The sequence below is a fragment of the Xiphophorus couchianus genome, chromosome 18, assembly GCF_001444195.1.
Source record: "Xiphophorus couchianus chromosome 18, X_couchianus-1.0, whole genome shotgun sequence".
Taxonomy (NCBI): domain Eukaryota; kingdom Metazoa; phylum Chordata; class Actinopteri; order Cyprinodontiformes; family Poeciliidae; genus Xiphophorus; species Xiphophorus couchianus.
In genome coordinates this window covers 14,728,112-14,750,304 of record NC_040245.1, presented here as the reverse complement: position 1 = coordinate 14,750,304, position 22,193 = coordinate 14,728,112, and the positions used below count along the sequence as shown (strand labels likewise).

Genomic DNA, 22,193 nt, shown 5'->3' with positions numbered 1-22,193 from the left:
TCTTCAGATGTTATAAGAATGCTGTATATATCAAACAAGACATGAAAATTTGACTTTGTAATTTGACACCTTGAAATTGGGCCTCTGTCTCTGACACTCCGCCTTCAGCACGTCATCACAACAATGCTTCTCCAGATGCTGTTTACACCTGTTCTTAGGATCATTGGACTAAGAAGTAGTTTGTATGATGAGCTGAGCTGGCACACATTTCTACCAGGTGTTTGCTAACTGTTGCTGGCTCTAGTCTAGAGGGGCTTTGCTCTGTTAGGTGGAAGCTTGTCTGGACACTGCGGAGCAAGTGTTTAGGCATTCCCAAATGGCTACCATGGGAGCTTTGAGGATTTCTCAAATATGCATGAAAGAATCAAAGCAACACTCCAGGTATGTTTTTAAGGAGGGAATAACATAACATGATATAAAGCCCCCAAAAAGTACATTTCTATAATACCCCTTACTTAAAGTTTAAATGGCACAGAATGTAGTGTTTTAAACACAGGTGCTCTAACTCTGTCGTGTCAATGTCACAACTGGTTCAGACCAAAACTAATGTTTTATTATATTCTTGCATTAACATGTTTCGTAGCCTGATAAGATTACTTAGAATAATTTTTAATAACAGCATTTTGTAAATTACCTAAACCAGATGAATAAGCAATCATCAAAATTTGCATAAAAATAAAATACATTTACAATGTTGACAAATAGGCAGAGATTCCTATGAGGCTGTTGTATTAGAATGTAAATTGTCCTAAATGTACGTTATTTAGTTGCTTGTAATAAAGCTAATAACTATTAATTTTAGTAGTTCTCCATTGGGTTAGTTATTAGTTGGGTTATCTGCTGTTATATACAGACTACAACTGTCTGCTTTAAAGATGTGCCACACAAAGCTTGCCATCAATAGTTTTAAAACAATACAATTTAATAAGAGTGATGAGTGGTGCTCCTTTAGTTTTCACATCATGCGTGTCAAAAGTGACTGGAACCAAACAGACAACTCTGTCTTAATTATAAACACAGAAAAAATGAAGAACTTAGCTGACCTGCAACCTGCAGCATCAAGTGGAGCTGGGGCAGTGGTGCACCAATCTATGCTCAGCACTGCCGGCGAAAACTCTTTTCACTCTGACACCATCTCTGGTGTCTCGTTAAGAAAGGATTTTCAACTGAGAAAGTGCGATTTTGAAACAATAACTTTTCCAAACCTTGGTGTATACATTGATACTTGGAACTTGACTATTTTTTTCTGTTAGTATTAGCTCTATTCTCATGACAGGATTGCATTTTATTACAAGGCTTGGGTCTTATCTGACAGACACTCACAATATATCACATTTTTACTTGTGCTGTCGCCTGCTCTCACCAAAGTTGAGTCTACAAATGTAGTCATCAGCACAGAAAAAAAACATGAAATAGCTGCCTCTAGGCAAAAGCACAGCAAGGTAAACTGGCCTATTCAGACCCTCATTGGAAAGCTATAATGAGACAGGGCGTTTCACAGAGCCCCCACAAAGGCTGTGATGATTTGTGCACATACACGGTGCTTCAGCCCGCTGCTCGTGGTTTAAAAAGGACTTATCTCTTTTGCTGTCAATAAACGAGCATTTATGCAGAGGTCATGAAATCATACAATCAAATTTTGATCTCAATTAGCTTTGACCTTTAGACACACACATACATGCATACACTCTGAACTAAGGGAGCTCTTCCAGAACATCCAGTCCTGTTCAGCCTGCAGCACACTAAATAGCTGCCAGCCCCAGTTAGCTTGCCAATTTTACATGACCTCACATTATTAGCAACCTGAAACTATGGATGGAGATGTTGGAGGGAATGGGTGGGATAGATGGATTAAATCTGGCCCCAAGTAGAAGGAGCGAGCTGGACTTTGCAAGGTGATAAATCTACATGAGGGTGATGAAGGCAGTGTACTTGTAAAAGCTCATTTGTTGGAGTTTAAAGGTGATTCTCAAGTCAGTGTGAAGATGCACAGTGATATGTAGCGCCCATAGTTAGACTGCTGCTTTACAGCCACACTCACCATCATTAGACTGTTTGCCAAATAATTAACAACTGGACTTTGATAGCTGCCCACTGAAATTAAATTTACCCATGAAAACAAACAGGGTACAGTCAAGTTGTGCAGTCTTACTTCAATATCAATATCTAATGGACTAAATTAGGTTTACAAGCACACTTACCTCTTGCTCACTTGAATGAGTTATACGATGGTTTGTTGGGTTACGTTGCATGATTCCAGCTGAAAGAGCTGCTAATGTTGGATAATGGACACCCTGATGTGTGATCATAATAGATATCCCCCAGTTCATACATCTTAGCTCAGTAATGAGGGCTACTCTACTGTACAGTTCCTCCTTGAGTCTGTCTAGCTCTCCAATTAGGAGCAAGCTTTGGTGGGTTTTTGTGTGTGCATGTGCATGTGTGTGTATGTCTCACCCAATGTAAAATCTAATTGCTGATCACACTGTGTCTGTCTGGATTTCACTGAATCAGAGGTGTAATTGCGCAAGCCCGTGTGTAAATGTCTCTTGCATTAAAATGTTAACGATATCATTTAGCATCTGCGGGGAAGAGCGGCAAAGCCCTCGGCAGCCAGATGTAGGTGTTTGATCATGCGTGCAAAGTGAGGTTGTTGTACATCTGGCGTGGGTTTCCCTCTCTGACAGGGTTCCTCAGCAGAAAGGATGTTTTTAATTCACTCAGCACCTGTCAAAGTGACATGTTATATTATTGTGCTGAGCTGCACAGGTACTGTAGTAGAGGAATCCAGTAAAAAGCATCATCTGACAGGTAGGAACAGTCCAGATCAAGGAAGATGTACTGCCGCTCTGTACAGCTCAAGTGCTTTTTGATATATTTTCTAATAACCTTAAAGCAGCCAAATGCAAAGAGTGAGATTTTTTACTAGTCTCTGGAATGCCTGGTATGTCTGCACTATAAATAGTGTAGCGTTAAATGACACTGCCACTAATGTTTGTAAAAAAATAAATACATAAAAACAAATACAAAATAACAATTTTTTGGCACAGTCAACTGACTTAAATTTTTTTTATTATAAAATTTGCCTTCTTATTTTACTACATGATGCACACAAACACGGATTAGTAAAAACACATTTTATTGTTTTTTTTGTATTATAGTTTGTAATATCTTTGATTTTCTTCCACATGTTAGCAATGAATTATTATTGCTTATGTTACTGCCACTCTTGTAAGCACAAAAGAGACATTAAATACAAAATACATTCAAATTAAGAGAAGCAGAATAGAACATTTAAAAAGTAAATGATAAAGCTGTAGTTTTTTATTTCACAAGAGCAGTTTTTGTTGCTCTTGTTGCTTCATTTTACCTCAAAATGAAGAGGTAAAATGACCAGAACCTGCTTTTGTCAGAAAGGTTTATTAACTGGTGCTTTAAATGACGAACTATATATTCCTGGAATGTATGTAAACAGTGTTTACATTTCTCTTGCCCATTCTTTGCAGAGTTACTATAGCACTTTAATTGCTGTTTTTTCCAGCATGAATGGCTTTTTAAGATCTCAACTAGATTTAGGTCCAGACTTTGAGTAAGCCAATTTCAAAATGTTAATTTTTCAGTTTTGTTGGCATATTTTATTCTACTTTATTTTGCCACAAAGGTTCTAAGAATATTTCTTGATTGAAAAAGTTGAAGATAAAAAAAAGAATACCGTAAGAGCAAATACGTTTTCACTACATGCACCATCGTTTTGTCATTACTATTATAGCTGTTATTACTATTATTTTTATTTGTATCCATTTAGATTATCTGCTTTTCCCATGGTTTGTTTATATAGTGGTTGTGTGTACATGGAGCACACAAAAATCTCTCTTAAAACTGAGTTTAAACACACATTGACAGCAACTGGATGGAGCTCTCTTGGCATTTTAATATCCAAAGATTTCTGATTATACCCCTATTTTTCACCATTCATTGTGAAGGACACCAGATGAAAGTATTATGAGTTTCCTATCTATCAACCATACAGACAAACATTCGCGCTGCACCTCATAAATACTGCCTCTTAATCCAGTCCTTCACATAGCAGGACCAGGCATTAAACTCAGCGGCCTAAAGGCAGAATTGATCTCTGCCACTCAGGCCTGAGCATGATGCACGACGCCAGTTCTGCAATCCAGCATCTCCAACACTAATTTAAGTGAGCCTTTCCACACACACCACATATATTGTGTGCAAATATCCATTTATCCATAACTTCACTGCAAGTTTTCATTCATTTTGTCATCATCGCTGCTTTTGTCATCCTAATATTCAGGGCTGCTTTTCCTGTGGACATTTCACCATCACGTCTGCCCAGCTTCCAGATATTAAAGTAGGCTAAGGGATAATGGAAGAGGCAAAGCTGGATAGACAGTGTGACAGAAAGACAAATGAGTCCAGCTTGGTTTCTCGACACTGCTCTTTATTTTTAAACCTGGCACAGATGCTAAGATTTAAGACCAAGTTGGTGACGGTTATTTTTAGCCCGCCATTTTTAAAGTGCTGTCATCTTGTTGGTGAGGTGTGAGGATGTGTGGATTAGGGTGTGTGTATATATAGAAGAAGTGTAAATTAGGTGCTTTACTTGTGTATTTGTTGCTGTTTATGTGACTCTCCAAACACTTTTTTTTAACTGTATATTGTGAGGTGTGTGTTCTTGTGTGTACATGCTGCTGTAAATGTGAGCTTTTAATTGGGGACCTGGAAGAGCGGGTGAGGGTGTGACATCAACTGGAGCCACAGGAGTCTGATTTATGCCCTTCCAGCCACCCATCGATCCCTCAGCCCGGTGTGAGACTGAGTGCATTGTCAATAATCTTAGCACTTTGTGGTATTCCTAGATTCCCAGACCTCCTCTGCTCAGCACAAGGTGCAATGCTGCAGTAAGCCATCTTGTGCAAGATCAAATAAAAGGGCATGGGGCTAGGCAGCAGTATGTTTGATTGCTGGGTAATCTAGCAGTGAAAAGATCGTTTTGCTGTTGCTGTGCTGTTGACAAAAATAGAGAACTAGTGCTATTGGTTGTACAAAAAAGGTAATTTAGACAAGGCCCTGCAGGGGTCTCTTGAAGCATGTAGCAGTGATGCACATTGTCTGTGTTGCTAAGTGTTGACAAGACACTTGGCAACACATAGATGAGGTCTTTCATGGGTCTTTTTATCTGTACCATCCATTCCCAAAAGTGATTATGCTAATAAGTGTTTGATCAGATGATTAAATTGAAACTCAATTTATCTAAAGCACTAAATGCCCTGAATACATTTGTGCCTGATTCACTGCCAAGCTTCATATGGCATTAGTCCCTTGGTGGCCTAGTCACAGACAGAAAAGATGACCGGAAATGAGAGAAGAGAAACTGTACATAAATATCTTTTTATTCATGCAGTGCCACATAAAGAAGATGGAGTTTATATAAAGCAAGCTGCAGGAACTGAGGGAGTAAGGAACAGAGAGAGATAACGGAGGAAAAGGAGAAAATAAGAGCGTCTTACGCTGGGGATAGGGAGGGGGTGCTAAAAGGAGCCGTGCTGTGGTCCCTTAAGTGTTGAATAAACATGCTTGGTTTAGCGAAATTGCAGCGATAAATGTTTAATATGATAAGTCCATAAAGACGATCAAATGAGTCTGGAGTATTAAAATGAGCACGGCACACAGCGGCAGTTTACAGAAGCAAAGAGCGAGGTGAGGGGGCGGGGGCCGATAATAGCAGGCAGAGCTAACAGGATGAGAAAAGCCAGCTGCTGTGACATCAACATTAACACACCCGGCCAGCTGCTCGTTGTGCATGGTTCCTGGACAAATCAGGGAGCGGTGCTGGATCGTCAAAGGGCCACAGCGTACCTGTAATTCTATTATTACCTGAGAGATATTTGCACTAAGAGCTGCATAGTTGTAACAGACTCCAGAAGTGCAGCAAAAATTACAGAATGGTGTCAGGAGAAAGAAACCTGGAGGAAAACAAGGCTAGAATTGATCAAACTACTCAAATACAGTTTAAGTAGATATATGACCAGAACAATGTAATAGCTACAACATGCCAATCTCATTCTTTATCCATAAGGTGCAATAAGATGTCCATCTAGTATTTGTTTCTTTAACTCTTTTGGGAAGGATTTTCATGAGGTTTAGGTGTCTAATATTAGATGAGAAGATCAATAATGTAACTTGAAACATGGGAACCTTTTTTCTTTTCTTTTTTTTTCTGTGCCCCAAACTTTACAGAGCATCTTCTTAGCCATAATAACTCATTCCATGCAGTTCTCTGCTCTCTATTTAAACTTATATGAAAGCCAAATTAATTTTAGAGGTCTGTTTGTTTACAAACTGATGACCTCTGCACACTATACACCTGAACATCCACTGACCGTGCTCTTTGATTGTATGTGACTTAATATTCTTTTGTGGTTGAATTCTTGTTGTTCCAAATATTTTCCGCTTTAGTATAATAATACTAACAAGTGACTGTGAAATATTTAGTAGAGAGGAAGTTTTTATGACTAGATAGGTAACATCTTGTCTGATCCGCTCCTTCACGAGTGTTTGCAGGATCATTCTGCGTGCCTGTGCTTGGTTTTTACACACCTGTGGTCATGAAAGTAATTGGTACAAAGTAATCATTTGCTCTACAGTGATTTAGAGGAGGAAATAAATACTTTCAACAATATAGTCTATATCTGACATCCTTTGTGTCTTTAGGAATGTCTGGGGATTTTCTTTTTTTGGATGAGATTTATTTTATTTCTTCACAGAGCTATGAGCTACCAATATGCACCAACTGGAACACATTTTTTAGAAGAGAAATATAGGATCATTTAGTCATAAAGTACATTGAAAGTTATAATTAAACATATAAAACTGAAATGGTAAGAGTCTGTCTTTGAACATATTAGCAAACTAAAATGTTTATCCTCCACTCAACCTGTAATGCTTCAGCTTGGCTAAACTGTAATTAGTCTTACAATTTTAATGGAAGTGTGTTCTCTTGTCCAGTCACTGCTGGTGTTAGGCTCCAGCCCCCTTTGGCCCTGAAAACATAAGCAGATATAGAGGTTGGTGGATGAATAGAAGATTGATGGTCTTCCAAGGTGTTCAAAATATATTTTAAAATAAACTGAAGGAGGAGAATATTTAGAGTTGCCTAAGCGAGTTGCGGTGCCGTGGAGTCAAATTCAATTCACATCAGCCACTAATGGATGCAGAAATATTGAAGCTGTGGCTCTAAGCTCTATAATTACACAATTTTTAAAAAAAATCAGATGTTCAGATTATTGACTGAAACTGAGTGACACAATTTTCTTGCTAACTTTCTACACTGAATGGCCTGTCAGGAAGGAACAAACAGACCCCCCCGGTTTATTATTGTTTATGAAAATAAAAAATACCAAAAAATGACTAAGTGGAACCAAAAATAATATTTTTACTTTGAGCAGCTGAGCAACTTTGTCAGTATGGCTTTGTAGAGGAGAACCTGAAAAAACACAAATTTGAATCAAATGTTTCATGTGAAAAATTTGCTTAGTTTACCGAATAGGAAAAAAAAAAAAAAATTAATGCAACATCAAATCCGTGGTTGTTCATTTTATGCCTTTGAGTGATGACAAAAGTATGCAATAGTCTCCTAAGTCAGTGCTGTGGCTGTTTTAATAGTAATTTTACATCTAACTAAAAACTCTAGCCTTTTTTCTTGCTTTAGTGACAGTTTTGCATTTGGCACTGCTTAATTGGATAAGCTCACAATTCAAGGTCTGCAGTTGTGCACTCCTCGCTGGCCTTTTTATTCCACTTGCAGTATTTAAACACTGCACTTCCTTTTATCAAAAAGAGATGTAGCTGTGAATATGTTTTCAGTTGTAACAAGCTGCATATACAAAACAGTTTTTTCTGGGGGCACTGAGAACTGGACTTGCCCAGGGCAGCTTTCATGGAAGAACTGTCTCTGTCCAGGAGTATGATAGAGGCTCGTTTGTAACACTGAATTATTTGGAGTGAATCAGTTGCCTCATTTAGCTCACAGTTCTACTTTCAAAGGAAGCAATCACTTCAGCCTTCAAGCAAGCACACTAAATTTCCTTGTACCACATTTCTCCATAGAGAAATGAGTAAAAATATCACTAAACTGAAAGAGCTGGGTCATCCTCTCAGAAACCTCAGTGGAGATGCTCTTACCTTTTGTAACATGCAGGTGTTCAGCAGACACCCACGACTGCAGCATCTCTGACGGCCCTTAACCCAATGTCTGGTGACATAATAAGGTTGATCGTCCGGTATGTGACGTGTCTAACTAAAGGAGAGCCTTTCCTAATGGGCATCTGTTCAGCAAGAATGCTGCAGTCTAATCATGTTATAAAGGCAGGCAGTACAAGCTGACCATTAGATTATTTTTGAGGCAATTTAATTGTATATAGGTTCTTGTGTCTCCATCAGAGTTGTTTAAACGTAGTAGAGGACTGTACTACTGCAAGTGCAACCGTTCTGCTATTACGCTCAGTTCCAGTTACCTGAGAAGGAAGAACTCAGAGCTGGGTTTGACGTCAGACCTGCGGTAACAGCTTTCTTGTTAAGAATTTGGAATTTCAACATGGTGACACTGTTAAACCTATGCACACTGTTTGCAATAACTCTTATAAACATCATTTTATTCCCAGTGGAAAATTCAACTTCAGAGGGCATTCCAGTTGATTTTTCCAACTGGGAAGTCGGACTTTCTCACTTCCAAGAACAACTGGAATTCAATATAATATTACAGGTTAAACTGGGACAGCAGTGATCTAATGAGCTGTACATTGCTTTGCAAAAGTGCACATACCACATTTTGCCACATTGCAAACACAAACTTCAAGTTATTTTTTTTTTGTAATACTGTTTATCATAGATTTGTAGATGTGTGACACAACTACAAACCTCCCAAGACACATAAAATAGTTCAGAAGAAAATTAATTCCCCAAGCAGCCTGGGTCGCTATGGTGTCTTTAGAGGAGCTGCAGAGATCCACAGCTCATGTGAGAGTATCTGTTGACAGGACACTATCAGGTGTTCACTTCACTTTTCTTCCCGCTTCTTTATGGAAGCGGGAAGAAAAGAAAGCAGTGGCAGCATCATGATATGAGAGCGCTTTTCTCCAGCAAACTCTGTTTACTCTTTTAGACTGGAACTAAATATCGGAAAATTTATGAAGAAAATAGGTTAAATATAAAGGTGTAAGATTAAAGTTTAACTTCCAACAGAAGAATAACATGCAGCAAAGAGTTACAGTGGAATGAATTTTGATCAGAACACAACGTGTTAGAATATAGCCAAGTCAATCCCCCAACTTAAAGCAAATTGAAAATTTGTGGAAAGACGTTATACTGATGTTCACAGACAGTCTCCATCCAATTTGATGAAGCTTGAGCACTTCTTCAAAGAAAAATGAGGCAACATAGCATTTCTAAATGTGTGAAGCTGTAAGAGATAAAAGCCAGCAGACTTACATCTGAAGGTGTTCCTACAAAATATTGACTTAGATTTGATGAATACAATTACACGCCACACTTTTCATGTACATTTTTTCTTTGAATTAACAATTCCAGATGCTGTTGCAAGGCACTGCAACACAAACAAAGACAGCAGATTTTTTCTCATTTCTGCAAGAAAATATGTTTACTGCTCAAACGGTTGCACTATGAAAGTGAGGATTTTCTTTCATTGTACACTGCTTCATCCTTTACACAGCAGGGACGCTAAGAAATATGATGCATTAAAGATGCTGCAATCTTTACTTAAATATCTTCATGGCTGTTTTTTTCTGATCTTCACAATCAGATTTACAAGTTGTCAACTGCCACTAAATCTTGTTTATGGCTCAGATGATTAAATGAAATATAAAGCGCCTCTAATATGCATTTGCCTGTAGATTTGGCTTTATTGTTTATAAGTAGGTTACATCAAGGCAAAAAAGCAATGTTTTCTCCCAATTTCTTGGTAATATTAGATATATATTCCAATTGATACATAAAACTACATGTATGGCAAACAAAAAAAATTGAAATAGGTTATTGTCATTGCACTAGCTGTTGCAGTTCAGTAGCAGCCTTTTCTTTCATGCTGAAATCCAACCCAGAATAAATATGCAGGGAATCATTGCTGCAGCTTGAATGCAATATTTGCTTTATTTACTCTATCACAGCCGCGAATTTCCCTCCACCTTTCAGCGACTTTCTTACATCACACAGCAATATTAGATTTCCACTAGTGGAGGTTTTTATTCATCATCATCAGCAGCAGAGGGAGCTGCTATAATTTGCTACAATATAATCCCTCATCAGATCCAATCTTCTGCACTTATCATCATCATCAGCTGCTGGAGCATAATTTAGACATCAATGTCTTTATTGCTCAGTTTCACTAAGAAACAGTCCAGGGTCTCTAGCTTCCCCTCTTGATGAGATGGGCAGTCACTCTGGTTCATATGAGACATGAAATAGACTGAGGTAAAAGGAGGCGGAGGGGGAAGAGGCTCATATGGCGTGGAGGCCTCGTTTTACTGTTACCCGCCCCTCCAAGACATCAGAGGACAGATCTGTCGGTGTGGATCAGCAGCTTGCGTACAGCCAGCCCTTTCTACTGTCACAGCCCTGCTTAATATTCATGAGAGCAAATTGGTAGACCGTCATTTAACTTGCATGCATGGTGTATTGCCTCTGGGCAGATCAGTTCAGGGACTGGTTATCGTTTGCCCATTTCAGAATTTCAAACTGATCAATTACCTTCATTCTAACTGACTTTCACGTAAAATTACATTTATTTTGGTGAAATATAGGTTTTAATTCTACAGGACTGTATGTGTGTGTAGCCTGTATTTTAAATTTGGGTCACACACAGGTCATTGCTATTTTTAGCTGCTGGGAACACAGCTTTATCACATCCACTGCATATATCACACTAATGCTGTTATCCATAAACGCACAGTGGGAAAAGAATATTTGTTGAGGTTGAAAATTGCCTCAGCTTCTGCTGAGTGTGAGTGGGCCAGGTATGATCTCTACTTCCCCGGCAGACTTGCCCTACGGGTATGAAGCAGAGAGCTGCTTTAATTACCCAAGGATCCTGCTGTCACGCTGTCACCACAAGGCGCCCGGTGCCACCAAGCAGTGCCGAGTTCCCGTACCGAGGTGGCGATGACAACTCATACAATGGATCTGCTTGCTGTGCAGATGCAACACATTCATTCTCTGGATTATTTCAGGCTGAGTCACGCCCACTGTCTCTTTGATTCCCTCTTTGCCTCTTTTTGTTTGCTAGTCCCCCCTTTCCATATCAAAGAGTACGGTAATAAAAGTCGGTAGCGCAGTGAAAGTAGGAAATATGGTCACGATATATGAGCATATGGGTTACATATCATACAGACCTGAAGTGACGTTGGCATGTTTGCATAGCCAGCTTTTTGAAAATAGCTGTAAAAACTTTGATTCCAGATTCAAGCATGGGACACTGCTTGAAGCTCTTCTGCAACCATTTTTCCACAGCATTGATTCCTAGTTTATCAAATAAAATCTAGGAGAATAAAATCTTTGCAATTTGTCACTCAACTGATTGATTACCAACTATAAAGTGTTCACAGCCCAGTTAAAATTCAGTAAAAATGTTCATAAAAGGTTAATATAAATCTGAACCTTTGTGCTTTAATTAAGGGAAGTTGGGTACAAATGCATCGTGTAAGTACATTTTGCTATGTACGACAAGACAGAATCATCTTTCCTACACATTATGTATTTTTAGTGTAGACATTTACATTTAAGAAAACCACAAAACAACAAACCAACTAAAAAAAATAAAACAAACAAAGGTGGAATAAGCTGCACAATTAAAATCTTGCTTTGTGAAATTTTTTTTGAAATTTACATATAAGCAAGAGAACTTGAGCAAATCATTTTCTTATTGGCTCTAATGACCTTTGTTTGAGAGTGGTCAGACAGGAATGTGGGAAATAAGAGAGGGGGATGACATGCGGCAAAGATTATCAGGCTCGGACTTGAACCCAATCCATGCATGGGTTGTGCTGTACACCTATGCCAAGGCAACACCCCAAGTAATTGCCTGTAAACATAGTGTCTTCATTTGTACCTGTAAAAAGACCTTAACAAAAACGTTGGAACTTGTGTAATTATTTTGTACAGATGCAAATCTTTTTGACACACATAAATTCTTATCTATGAATGCACAAAAATTCCCAGCCATTTTATTCCACAAATTTACAAAACGTAATTCACAAGTATGTGTTGCGATTTACAAAAGCCAAATATGTCTGGAAATTGTGAATTTGTGCCTATATTACTGAGCATGATTCTTACACTTAAATTATCCCAAATGATAAATTTTGAATAAGACAAATACAATAAACGAGTTGCTCCAAATCAGCCATTTTTGATAAATTATCATTCTGCTCTTTCGTTATGCAGTCTTCCATCTTCATTTTACATGGATATGTTGTGAGAGTGTCCTTTTCCCATTTGTATTCTAATTTTGATGGAAATTGTTTAATAGAACACTATGAGTCATTCTGCACTTTCAAAAAGGTAATTACTTTTTTTTGATTGTTAAAAAAAATATTTTAAATCATGTATTGTTGCTGCTGGGACACAGGTAATTTTAGCAATAAAAATCTAATAAGTTGCACTCTCCAAGAAAACATTTTCAGGTACATTTCCAATATGCTTCAGGGTGAACTGCAAACATTTTTCAAGAGAAATAAACATAAAAACAAGAGGATTTAACAGATTATTTAACAAGAACGGATAAAAAAAGGCATATTCACACCTCTCTTGATCACCTTTTAGGTGAAGCAGCTTTTTTCTTTTTGCTCTGAGTATATCCTGGTTTAGAAGAAAAATCTCAACCAGTGATAGATGCATATGATACATTATTGAACAGTGTCATTTATTTAACCTTTACAGTTGAGCTCATGAAAAATGATGTCAATTACTGATTTTCTCTGAGGCAATGTAGTAAGTGGTTGGGCCCCGAGGTCATTTGTTGGGGCATGACATGGTGCTTTCTGTGAGGTTGGAGGGAGCGCTGTACCTTCGTCATCAGAACGTTTGCTCTCTGGCTTCTGGGCTTAGTCAATTAGTAAATTGGGTAGTGAACTGATTTGCTCTCTTTCACCAGAGTCCCTTTCTTTTTTAATTAAATCAATCAAGCTATTACTCAATCAGTCTAAATTGAGTTGCTCTCATATTCTTTTTCATATGTGACATACTTGCATATGGAAACTGCTGTCATTTTAATCCTGGTCATTTCTTCATACTTTTATAAAGATTTCTTAGCAACCACACATTTCTTTGACCTTTGCTGCTCTGAAGTAGTACGTTGTATGTGAAGTATATATTCACCAAGAAACAAAGTTTTATGGGAATAAAACTGTTTTATGCTTATTCTTTAGCTAAATTATCATCCATCCATCCGTCCATTTGAAAATAACATTCAATATGTTTCATTGAAGAGGGAGAAAAATAATACACTGTTTTCAACTGTGGCATACATTTGTATCCAGCCATTGTTACTCCTATACCTTTAAAAAAAGAAAATCTGTGTAACCATTTGCCTCTAGACGTCTCTAAATAATTAAATGGAGTCTACTTGTGTATTATTAAACCTCTGTGTAAATCCAGCAGTCCTGTGAAGGCTCAGGTTTTTTTTATAGAGAAGATTAGTGTATAAAAAGCATCTTGTTGGCAAAGAAACAGCAGACAGGTCAGGGATGCAGTCGATTTAAAGATTAAAGCAGGGTGTGTTAGTCAATCCAGTTAAATTCAAAAATACTTTATTAATCCTAAAGGGGAAATTGAATATTAAATAAAAATAAAATATAAAAAATAAACAAAATATACTTGTTATAAAACAAGTTTTGAGCATCTCACGTAGCATTGTTCCATCAGTCCTCCAGAAATAGAGTAACAGTCACAACCTACAAAGACATGGCTGTCTGTCTAAGCGGACAGGAAGGGCAAGGAGAACATGGATCAGAAAAGCAGCCAAGAGGCCCATGGTGCCTCTGGAGGAGCTGCAGAGATCAAGAGCCTAAGTGGGAAGTTCTGACGTCAGAGCAACAGAGAAGTGGTTCACTTCAATAAAATCCATAGCCAAGCTGTGGAAAAAGTGATCTGGTCAGATGAGACCAAAATAACTTTTTATCCTACTTCGAAGTGTTGAACCACAATTGATTGTCCCCCTATATCTACTGTGATGGATGGTGGTGGCAGCATTATGCTATGGAAATACTATTATTCAGCAGAAACAGAGAATCTGGTCAGAATCAATGGGAAGATGGATGGAGCTAATTATGGAAACTCTGGGGAAAAACCTTCTGAAGGCCATGAAAGAGTTAGAATTATGTTCACCTTCCATGTCTTAGTCAAGTCCAGGCCTAAATTTAACTCAGAATCTGTATCAAGGTTTGAAGTAATGCTAAGCATAATATTGCATATTTTATTTAAACAAATAGGTAAACTAGTACATTTTAAATCTGAGTCTCTGAAAATGTGCTGTCCTTCACACTCACCCTGAGTACCATTCATCAACCGGTACAGTTCTGACCCCTCAACCCCTCCCACCTCCGGTCTGCATTATCTACGCAGCATGGAGAAGATTGATACTCCCCGAGGCTGATGGGAAAAAAGAGAATGAATCTGAATTTAATATGACTTTGATGTATTATTTTCATCTTGGCCAGTGCCACAGGCCCGCTGAGAACCCTTAACACCATCCTGCTGCATTTTAAACTGTTCACACTGGCAAAAACTTTTTTGATTTAAGAGACTGGAGACAGGACTGTATACATTAACTTCCACAACCCTGAGTGTTCTGCTCTTATTCAAATAATCTCATGGTAAAGAAGCAACCTTCAGTAGTGAGGACACAGTGGATACTAGTCATGTATTTAAAATATGAGAGAGCTGACACAATTAGATTGCTCTTTTGGGTTTTGCCAAATCACATTCTGCATGCCTTCATCATGGATGGATGGATGGATGGATAGATGGATAGATAGATAGATAGATAGATAGATAGATAGATAGATAGATAATCAGAGCACCCTATTACAGGACCCTTGCAGGCTGGCCTGCAGGCTGAGTCACAGTTGACATGTTGAGGAGAGTAATTATTTTTCAATAACAGAATTTCACCTTAAAATACTACACCGGGTTTGTGCTTCATTTTTTTCCCAGTAGAAATACTGAAGACACCCAAAAAGTTTCAGGCTGTAGATTTTTATTTTTGTACCTAACTGGAGTCCTCAGCAGCTTTTGTCTTGCAACCTTTTCATGCATCCCCTGCTTCAAATATCTGAATTACATCCTCAGCATTCTGCAAAGGCCTGTTATTGAGCCTTTTATTTGATTCAGGTGTGTTGGACCAGGAATGTATCAAAAAAAGCAGGTCTGTTTCTTTCAAGGACTTGAGTTAGAAACTGTTTTAGATTAAACCAATAATCCAAATGTGACAAAGTTGTGACATATTTTGATCAAATTAAAAATATTAAAAATATTTCACACCTCTTGTTTTTAAAAGAAAATTTAATCTAATTTTTCTGTTAGTGTTAAATAATATTAAATCATTGATATCTGTTTTGAAATTGACTTTGTTCAAAGTAACATTTTAGGTTTTGAAACAGTTCATGCCTTCAGTCAAAATTAAATACAGTCACAATTCTCTTGGATCATTTTAAATCAAGAAATTAGGTCACCACATGTTCTGATTAATGGAAAAGGAATTCAAAATGGAAGAATTTGTGATGTAAAAATTTGTTTATGTTTAAAATTAGCATATGTTGGGGGGAATAACTGATAAGTTGCTACATCCTCCATCACAGACACCAGCAGGGGCGCTGCAACCCTGGCAGCAGCTACTTCAAACGCTAATTGTTGCAGATGCTGCCTTCTGCTTTCAGGCCCATAACTTAGTTCACATTACTTGATGATTTATTTCCTTGAGTTTACTAATGCATATGTCAGCTTTTTAAAAGCGCTATTTCCGGATTTCTACAGCAGCAATAAGTCAACCATTTTTATAAGAAGGAAAAAACTGGTGTATCGATCAGGAGCAGCATTGTAATAATTGTAAATGATCCTTTCTAATCTGTAACAACAAATAAAAGTAGAGGGACGTGCCTGCTTACATGACGAGGTCACTTGACTGTCTCATTGCTGGTACAGAGCAGCTCGAGCAGAGAAAAGGATGGAAATGTCTGCAATTTGAAACCTTGTTAGGAATTTATGAAGTGCTAAAATGCTTTCTCCCCTGAGAGCCAAGCCAGCTGCTAGTGCCACTGTGAGCCGTTTAGTGCAGAGCCTCGTCACCAGGCTGAGATGGCAAGCGCTATGCACACAGTCACTGTGCTTTTGCCTGAAATGCAAACAAACTCAGCCTTTCATGTCTGCTTGCCTAGCTTTTTCATTTAAAATCAAACAGCTGTAGATTTCTATAAAGTTAATTGGCCCAACATTGACATTTATTTCCCTCCGTTCCTCCAGAGAATAGTCTTGCATAAAGCAGAAGAAGATGGATGGATGGATAGATTTAGTAGCATTCACTTTATTCTGATGCAGGACTAAATTGAAACTTGTATATGAACAAGGAAATTGGCCCTAATTCGTAACTCATAATCGTTTGTTGTTAATTTAATGGTCCCAACTTCCAAAAAATGATCTTAACCGATTGTACCTGGCTGTGCAGTGAATAATTTTGAAGAATACTCAAAAAATGTCTAATTTATAATTATTTATGTGTCCAAATTGAAAATGCTTCAAATTTTTGGGATTGCATCTTCTTTTGGTTTGGTGCTTTTAAACTTGCTATTATGGGAAACAAAACCAAGATACAGGTATAACCCATGTAAACAGAAATACAAATAATAAACTTGACAAAAATACATTATCCATAGAAGGGGTTAAAAAGAGTCTTTGTTTAATTTTGTGTTTTGTCTCTTCCAGTTTTCGGTGAAGATCTGCATTCCAGCCTATACTTTGTCAATGCATCTCTGCAAGAGGTAGTATTTGCCAGCACAACGGGGACTTCGGTTCCCTGTCCTGCTGGGGGAGCGCCGCCCGCTTCACTGCGGTGGTATTTGGCTACCGGAGAGGAGATCTATGATGTCCCGGGCATCCGCCATGTCCATCCTAATGGAACTCTTCAAATCTTCAACTTCCTGCCATCCAGCTTCAGCAAGCTGATCCATGACAACACATATTACTGCACTGCCGAGAATCCTTCTGGCAAGATCAGGAGCCAGGATGTCCACATCAAAGCTGGTGAGTCTGCTGTGGAGACACAAGAGAGGGCAGTTTTCATAAAGGTGGGGTAAATGAAGCAGTGATAACAAAGAGAGTAGAAACTGCAGACTTTATGCATACATTAAATCTACGTATTATAGTTGCTGCTTTACTTGCTTTACTCAATAAATTAGTAATTAGTTTTTGTTGTGGTCCAAATGAAAAAAAGGTGTATGGCCAAGATTTTGTGGCAGTCTGAAGAGAGATTTTAATTATCTGCACATTTTTTGCTTTTCATCATATTAATTAAAGCTGCAGTATGTAACTTTTATAAAAGTAATATGTTTTTTGCATATTTGTTAAAACTGTCACTATGTCGTGACAGTGTAGCATGAGACAGATGATTGGGGGAAAAAATTAGCTCCTCTGCCTTCTCCCAGTACTCTGAGTGCTACTTACAGAAATACAATACAATCAATTAGAGCCAAGAGGAGGGTCCTAGTGCTGTCAGTCATGCTTGTGTACATCCTGCTCACAACCCTCCTTCTTGCTCTCTGCTAAACTACAGCCAGTTCCCCACACTGAAACTTACCGTGAATGTTCAGGTTTGTTGGCATGGCCACCATCGACGGAGGATAAGCAGTTTTGTCCGCTTAATATGTGCTGCTTAATATATTGAGCAACACATACACAAGCGTGATTTACGGATTAATCCTGGCTCTGATGGATTGTTTCTGACTGAGAGTGATGCATTTCTGCAGATGGAAATAGTAACCCTGAAAGGTGGAGGCGCTTGACTTTTTTTTCACAGATTATCAGTCTCAAATCATACTGTCACTACATATGATAGTTTTAACAAATATAAAAAAATATATATTTTTTTAATAAAAGTGACATACTGCTGCTTTAAAGGTTAATTTGACTTAAATATATTAATTTATTAATCTTGCTACGCCAGATGAAAGCTCACAAAATTTGTGAATTTGTCCAATTAGGATAGACATTTGCTGTCCAGATCACCCACATCTGATATAAATGACAGTGGCCAAACTACCCAGGATCACCCGATGGTAAAAGGACCTTCTCTTTTTGAAGAAAGCATGGCTCATATCTTGTTCCTCCTACTAAAACTAAAACTACACACAAAAAATTAAGTCCCTTTTTTAAACAGGGCCAACATGGAATAATATTTTTATACTTTACATCTGCAATAAATTATACTCCTTTTCTAAAATTGTTAAATGTCTCACTTAAAAGAAGTTTGTAATTTTTGTCCTCAACTACTTCCAACTTGACAGTTTTGGACCGTTAGGCGAAACCATCAGCTGTGGTTCACTTCTATGCAGATGATGAAATTATTTACTCAGTGGAAGCAACTTTATAAAGGGAAATCTGTATACCATGTGTAATCTTTTTCAAAATTCTTTGGCCAATTTAAACATAGGTGATGATGTCACATGTATGACCTCTTTACAGACATAAACAGGTCAAATGAAAATTCAGTTCATTCCAACTCAACCATGACCATTTAATTCAGTCACAATCGATGCTTAAGTACAGTACTTATAAAGTGCTAATTTGTAAGCTATTGGTTTGCTAAGAAGGATAAGTGATGACACAAGATCTTTAATAATGCAGCATTGTCATAGCATACTGAAACAAGTCTTTAATGATCAATAAGTTACACTGACATGTTTTTGTACTTTCCCTCGTTCATTAGTTTCACGGGAACCCTACACAGTCAGAGTGGCTGACCAGAAGGCTATGCGAGGCAGTGTGGCCGTCTTCAAGTGCATTATCCCCGCTTCTGTGGAGGCCTATGTCTCCGTCGTATCATGGGAGAAAGACACAGTTTCACTCAGCTCAGGTATGACAGGTTATACTTCTGCAGCCGCATGCAAACTGCCTGAGGTGACAGGAAGAAAAAAGTTGATTGTGATCTGCAAAATCTGAAGGTATAAAATAAATGAAATGGAAGCAAAGTCCTGTAAATTTTGTAGGGAGTTTAACATAAAACTGGCCAAAATGTAAACTGCTATATGTGGTATTAATGTCTGACAAAGGAATAGCTGACTTATCTCTTATTGGTCTCTACTATTAGAGCAATATTTGCTGAAAATCATCTTCTTACCTGGTTGTTGTTGTTGTGTGCCGGGGCTCTGCAGGCTCTGCAGCTCAGTCTCTACACTAGCCAGAGGATGTTGATAACTGTCAGATTGAATCACTGGCTTTCTCTCTCCTGTACACACTCCCCTCTCAGCCAACTCCATTTTGACTCCAGCAAGGGGGTAAAGTGGCTCAATTTACATAGCGTTACATTACATTGACCTAGTTACCTTCCTTGCTTGAATCCAGCAAAACAGCATGATAACACAGAGCACCAGAACATTCAGCTGGTTGAATTTTTACTCATCTTAAATGGGATGCATATCTCTTTGATTGCTTCATGTGCTGCCCGCTGGCTGATTCCTGCTCCATACTGAGGCGTTCAGGGACCTGTAAGCGAGCCCTTAATGTCATTTGACTGAGGGCAGAATCTGGGACAACGTTTTGGTGGCATTTTAAATGTGTCTGCTCAGGCATGAAGATGTGTCTTCTGATCCATGCTGCAGACTTATTTACTTGAGGTTACCCCAGCTGTTCGCAGAGAACTGCAGGTTGAAGACAATGCCTGATGTCACGGAGATTGAGCAAATATGCAGCATGCAGATATGATTATGCTCTGCAAATGAAATCAATCATGTAGACAAGGTTTTCATGTTGTGCTCTGCAGTAGGTGGGAAAAAACTGTCCAATGTCAAGCTGTAGCATACAAAACTGCATTTCAGCTCTTTAAAGACAATGAGAGTTTGTTGTTAAAAATTTGGCCTTGGAAAGGTATTCATGCCCCCTTTTTGTCTTGAAACCACAAACTTTTACGTGTTTTATAGAGCATACACTAAGAAGTGCCAAATTCTGAAGTGGAAAAGAAATATGTAGAAATATTAAAATTGGTTGTGTCCAGCCCTCTTCAAATTGATGCCACTAAATAAGATAAAGTGAAAACAATTACTTTTTCTTGTCATCAAGTCAGCAAATAGAGTCTACCTTTGTGTATTTTAATCTGGGTATGAATCCAGCGGTGTCCTGTGAAGGCCTCTGAGGTTTGATGGAGATTAGTGAGCAAACAGCATCATGAAGACCCAGAAACACAGCAGACAGGTCAGGAATATGTGTCATGTGTCAAGCCTATGGTCTGCTCACAGGCATTTTAAAGTGTTTTACAAACCATGTTTCAGACATAAATATGTAAAAGAAGATACTGTGGTAAGATGAGACCAATTTGCCTATGCTATATATGAAGGAAAACTAACACTGTGCATCACCCTTGACTCAACATCCCCACAGTACAGATGGATGGAGCTAAACAAAGCCATTATAATCTGCTATATAAAAAAGTCTGTTATAATCTGTAAAAACTTGAGATTGGGATGCAGGTTCACTTTGCGACATGACGACAACCCTAAACACACCACCAAAGCTAGAACTTGTGTCAAGACTTGACATCTGATGCACACAAATGCTTCCAATCCAGTCTAACTGTGCCAAAACCTATTTTGCAAAGACAAATAGGCAAAATATTATCTCTAAATGTGCAAAACTTGTAGAAATACCTGAAATACTTGTGACTGCTATTGGTATGGAGGTTGCATATAGTCAAAGCATTGACTTGGAATGGCTAACTACTTGTATAATTTTATTCTCGACTTCAGGGTTATGCTGTACTTTGTGTTGGTCTGCCACAAAATCCCAAATTAAACACAAAGAAGACTGTTTCTTTCATTTGTTACCAATTAAATCAGCCCCTCTAATGATGTGTTATATTTTCAAATGCAGAGATATTTTAATGAACCCTACTGTATTCCTCTAGCATGTTTTTTTTTATTTATTTATTTTTGCAAGTGTACAAGAGAACAACAATATTGTATTGTCCATGTTTACTCCAATAAGCGCCGCAGCAGGCGAGTGCTGTCAAAAGCATGAGCACACGGTCAAAATCACTGCTGCTCGGCGATAAATATTTGATGGGAGATTCTGATGCATGAGCGGATTCACCTCGCACTGTTATGGAGAGGGTATGTTGACTCAAGGAGTGTGCGGGGGTGTCTATTGGTGTGTGGTGGCGTGTGTGTGTGTGTGTGTGTGTGCAAGCAAAGAACTAGGGAGAGACACAATCATGAAGAAACTTGACAATGGTAGCAGCCTGCAATTTGACCCATCCTAGTTCTCTGACTTTTTAAAGCCTCTTTTTTCTTTTCATAAAAGAAGATTCAGTCTCAGTGGAAACAAAATAAAGCTATCCCACAGATGCACTAAATTATTAATCTGGGTTTTTTGTTGGGAATGGTAGCGTCAAGTGCACTCCTCTACACTTGCATTGTTCATCAGAATAAGAGCAAAAACAGGTTGGGAGATGTTGCTCAAATAAAATGAAAATAAGAGCAGATGCTCTAGAACAACTAAACCTTAGGTCACCACTGTATTATTATGAGTTGTAAATGTGTGTTTGTGTAAAGTCTGTGACTCACTAACTCGTAAAAAATGAATGTGGCTGCTAAAATCTTGGACTAACAAGTGATCCACATTAGAAGTAAAAATAGATGCATAATTACAGACCAGGGCTTGTCTTAATTAATCAGCTGTGATTGAAAAGTTAATTACAATATGAATTACCTTTCAGAACAAGGACTGCTTAGTAGTCATTTGAAGCGGCCTGCTTCAATGTAAATGAGCACGATGCAGGCTCACCGGGTCCTAATGTTGCCACTAACATACCATTAACTCGTCATGAATTTTAAAGCGCATCTCTCTGCACGAGCTTTTCAAGTGCCCGGCTCCGATCGCCTCCTTGCCGCTTTTAA

General features: G+C 38.2%; 1 protein-coding gene across 3 annotated transcripts in view; it reads left to right on the top strand.

Moving 5' to 3' along the window:
• The window catches only part of dscamb (Down syndrome cell adhesion molecule b), a 122,574-nt gene that overhangs the window by 5,305 nt on the left and 95,076 nt on the right, over positions 1 to 22,193 (top strand). For all 3 annotated transcript variants that reach the window (XM_027999005.1, XM_027999007.1, XM_027999008.1), the window contains exons 2-3: positions 17,014 to 17,331; positions 19,013 to 19,159. In XM_027999005.1, coding sequence (XP_027854806.1) covers positions 17,014 to 17,331; positions 19,013 to 19,159 — 465 coding nt within the window. The remainder of the gene's footprint in view (positions 1 to 17,013; positions 17,332 to 19,012; positions 19,160 to 22,193) is intronic.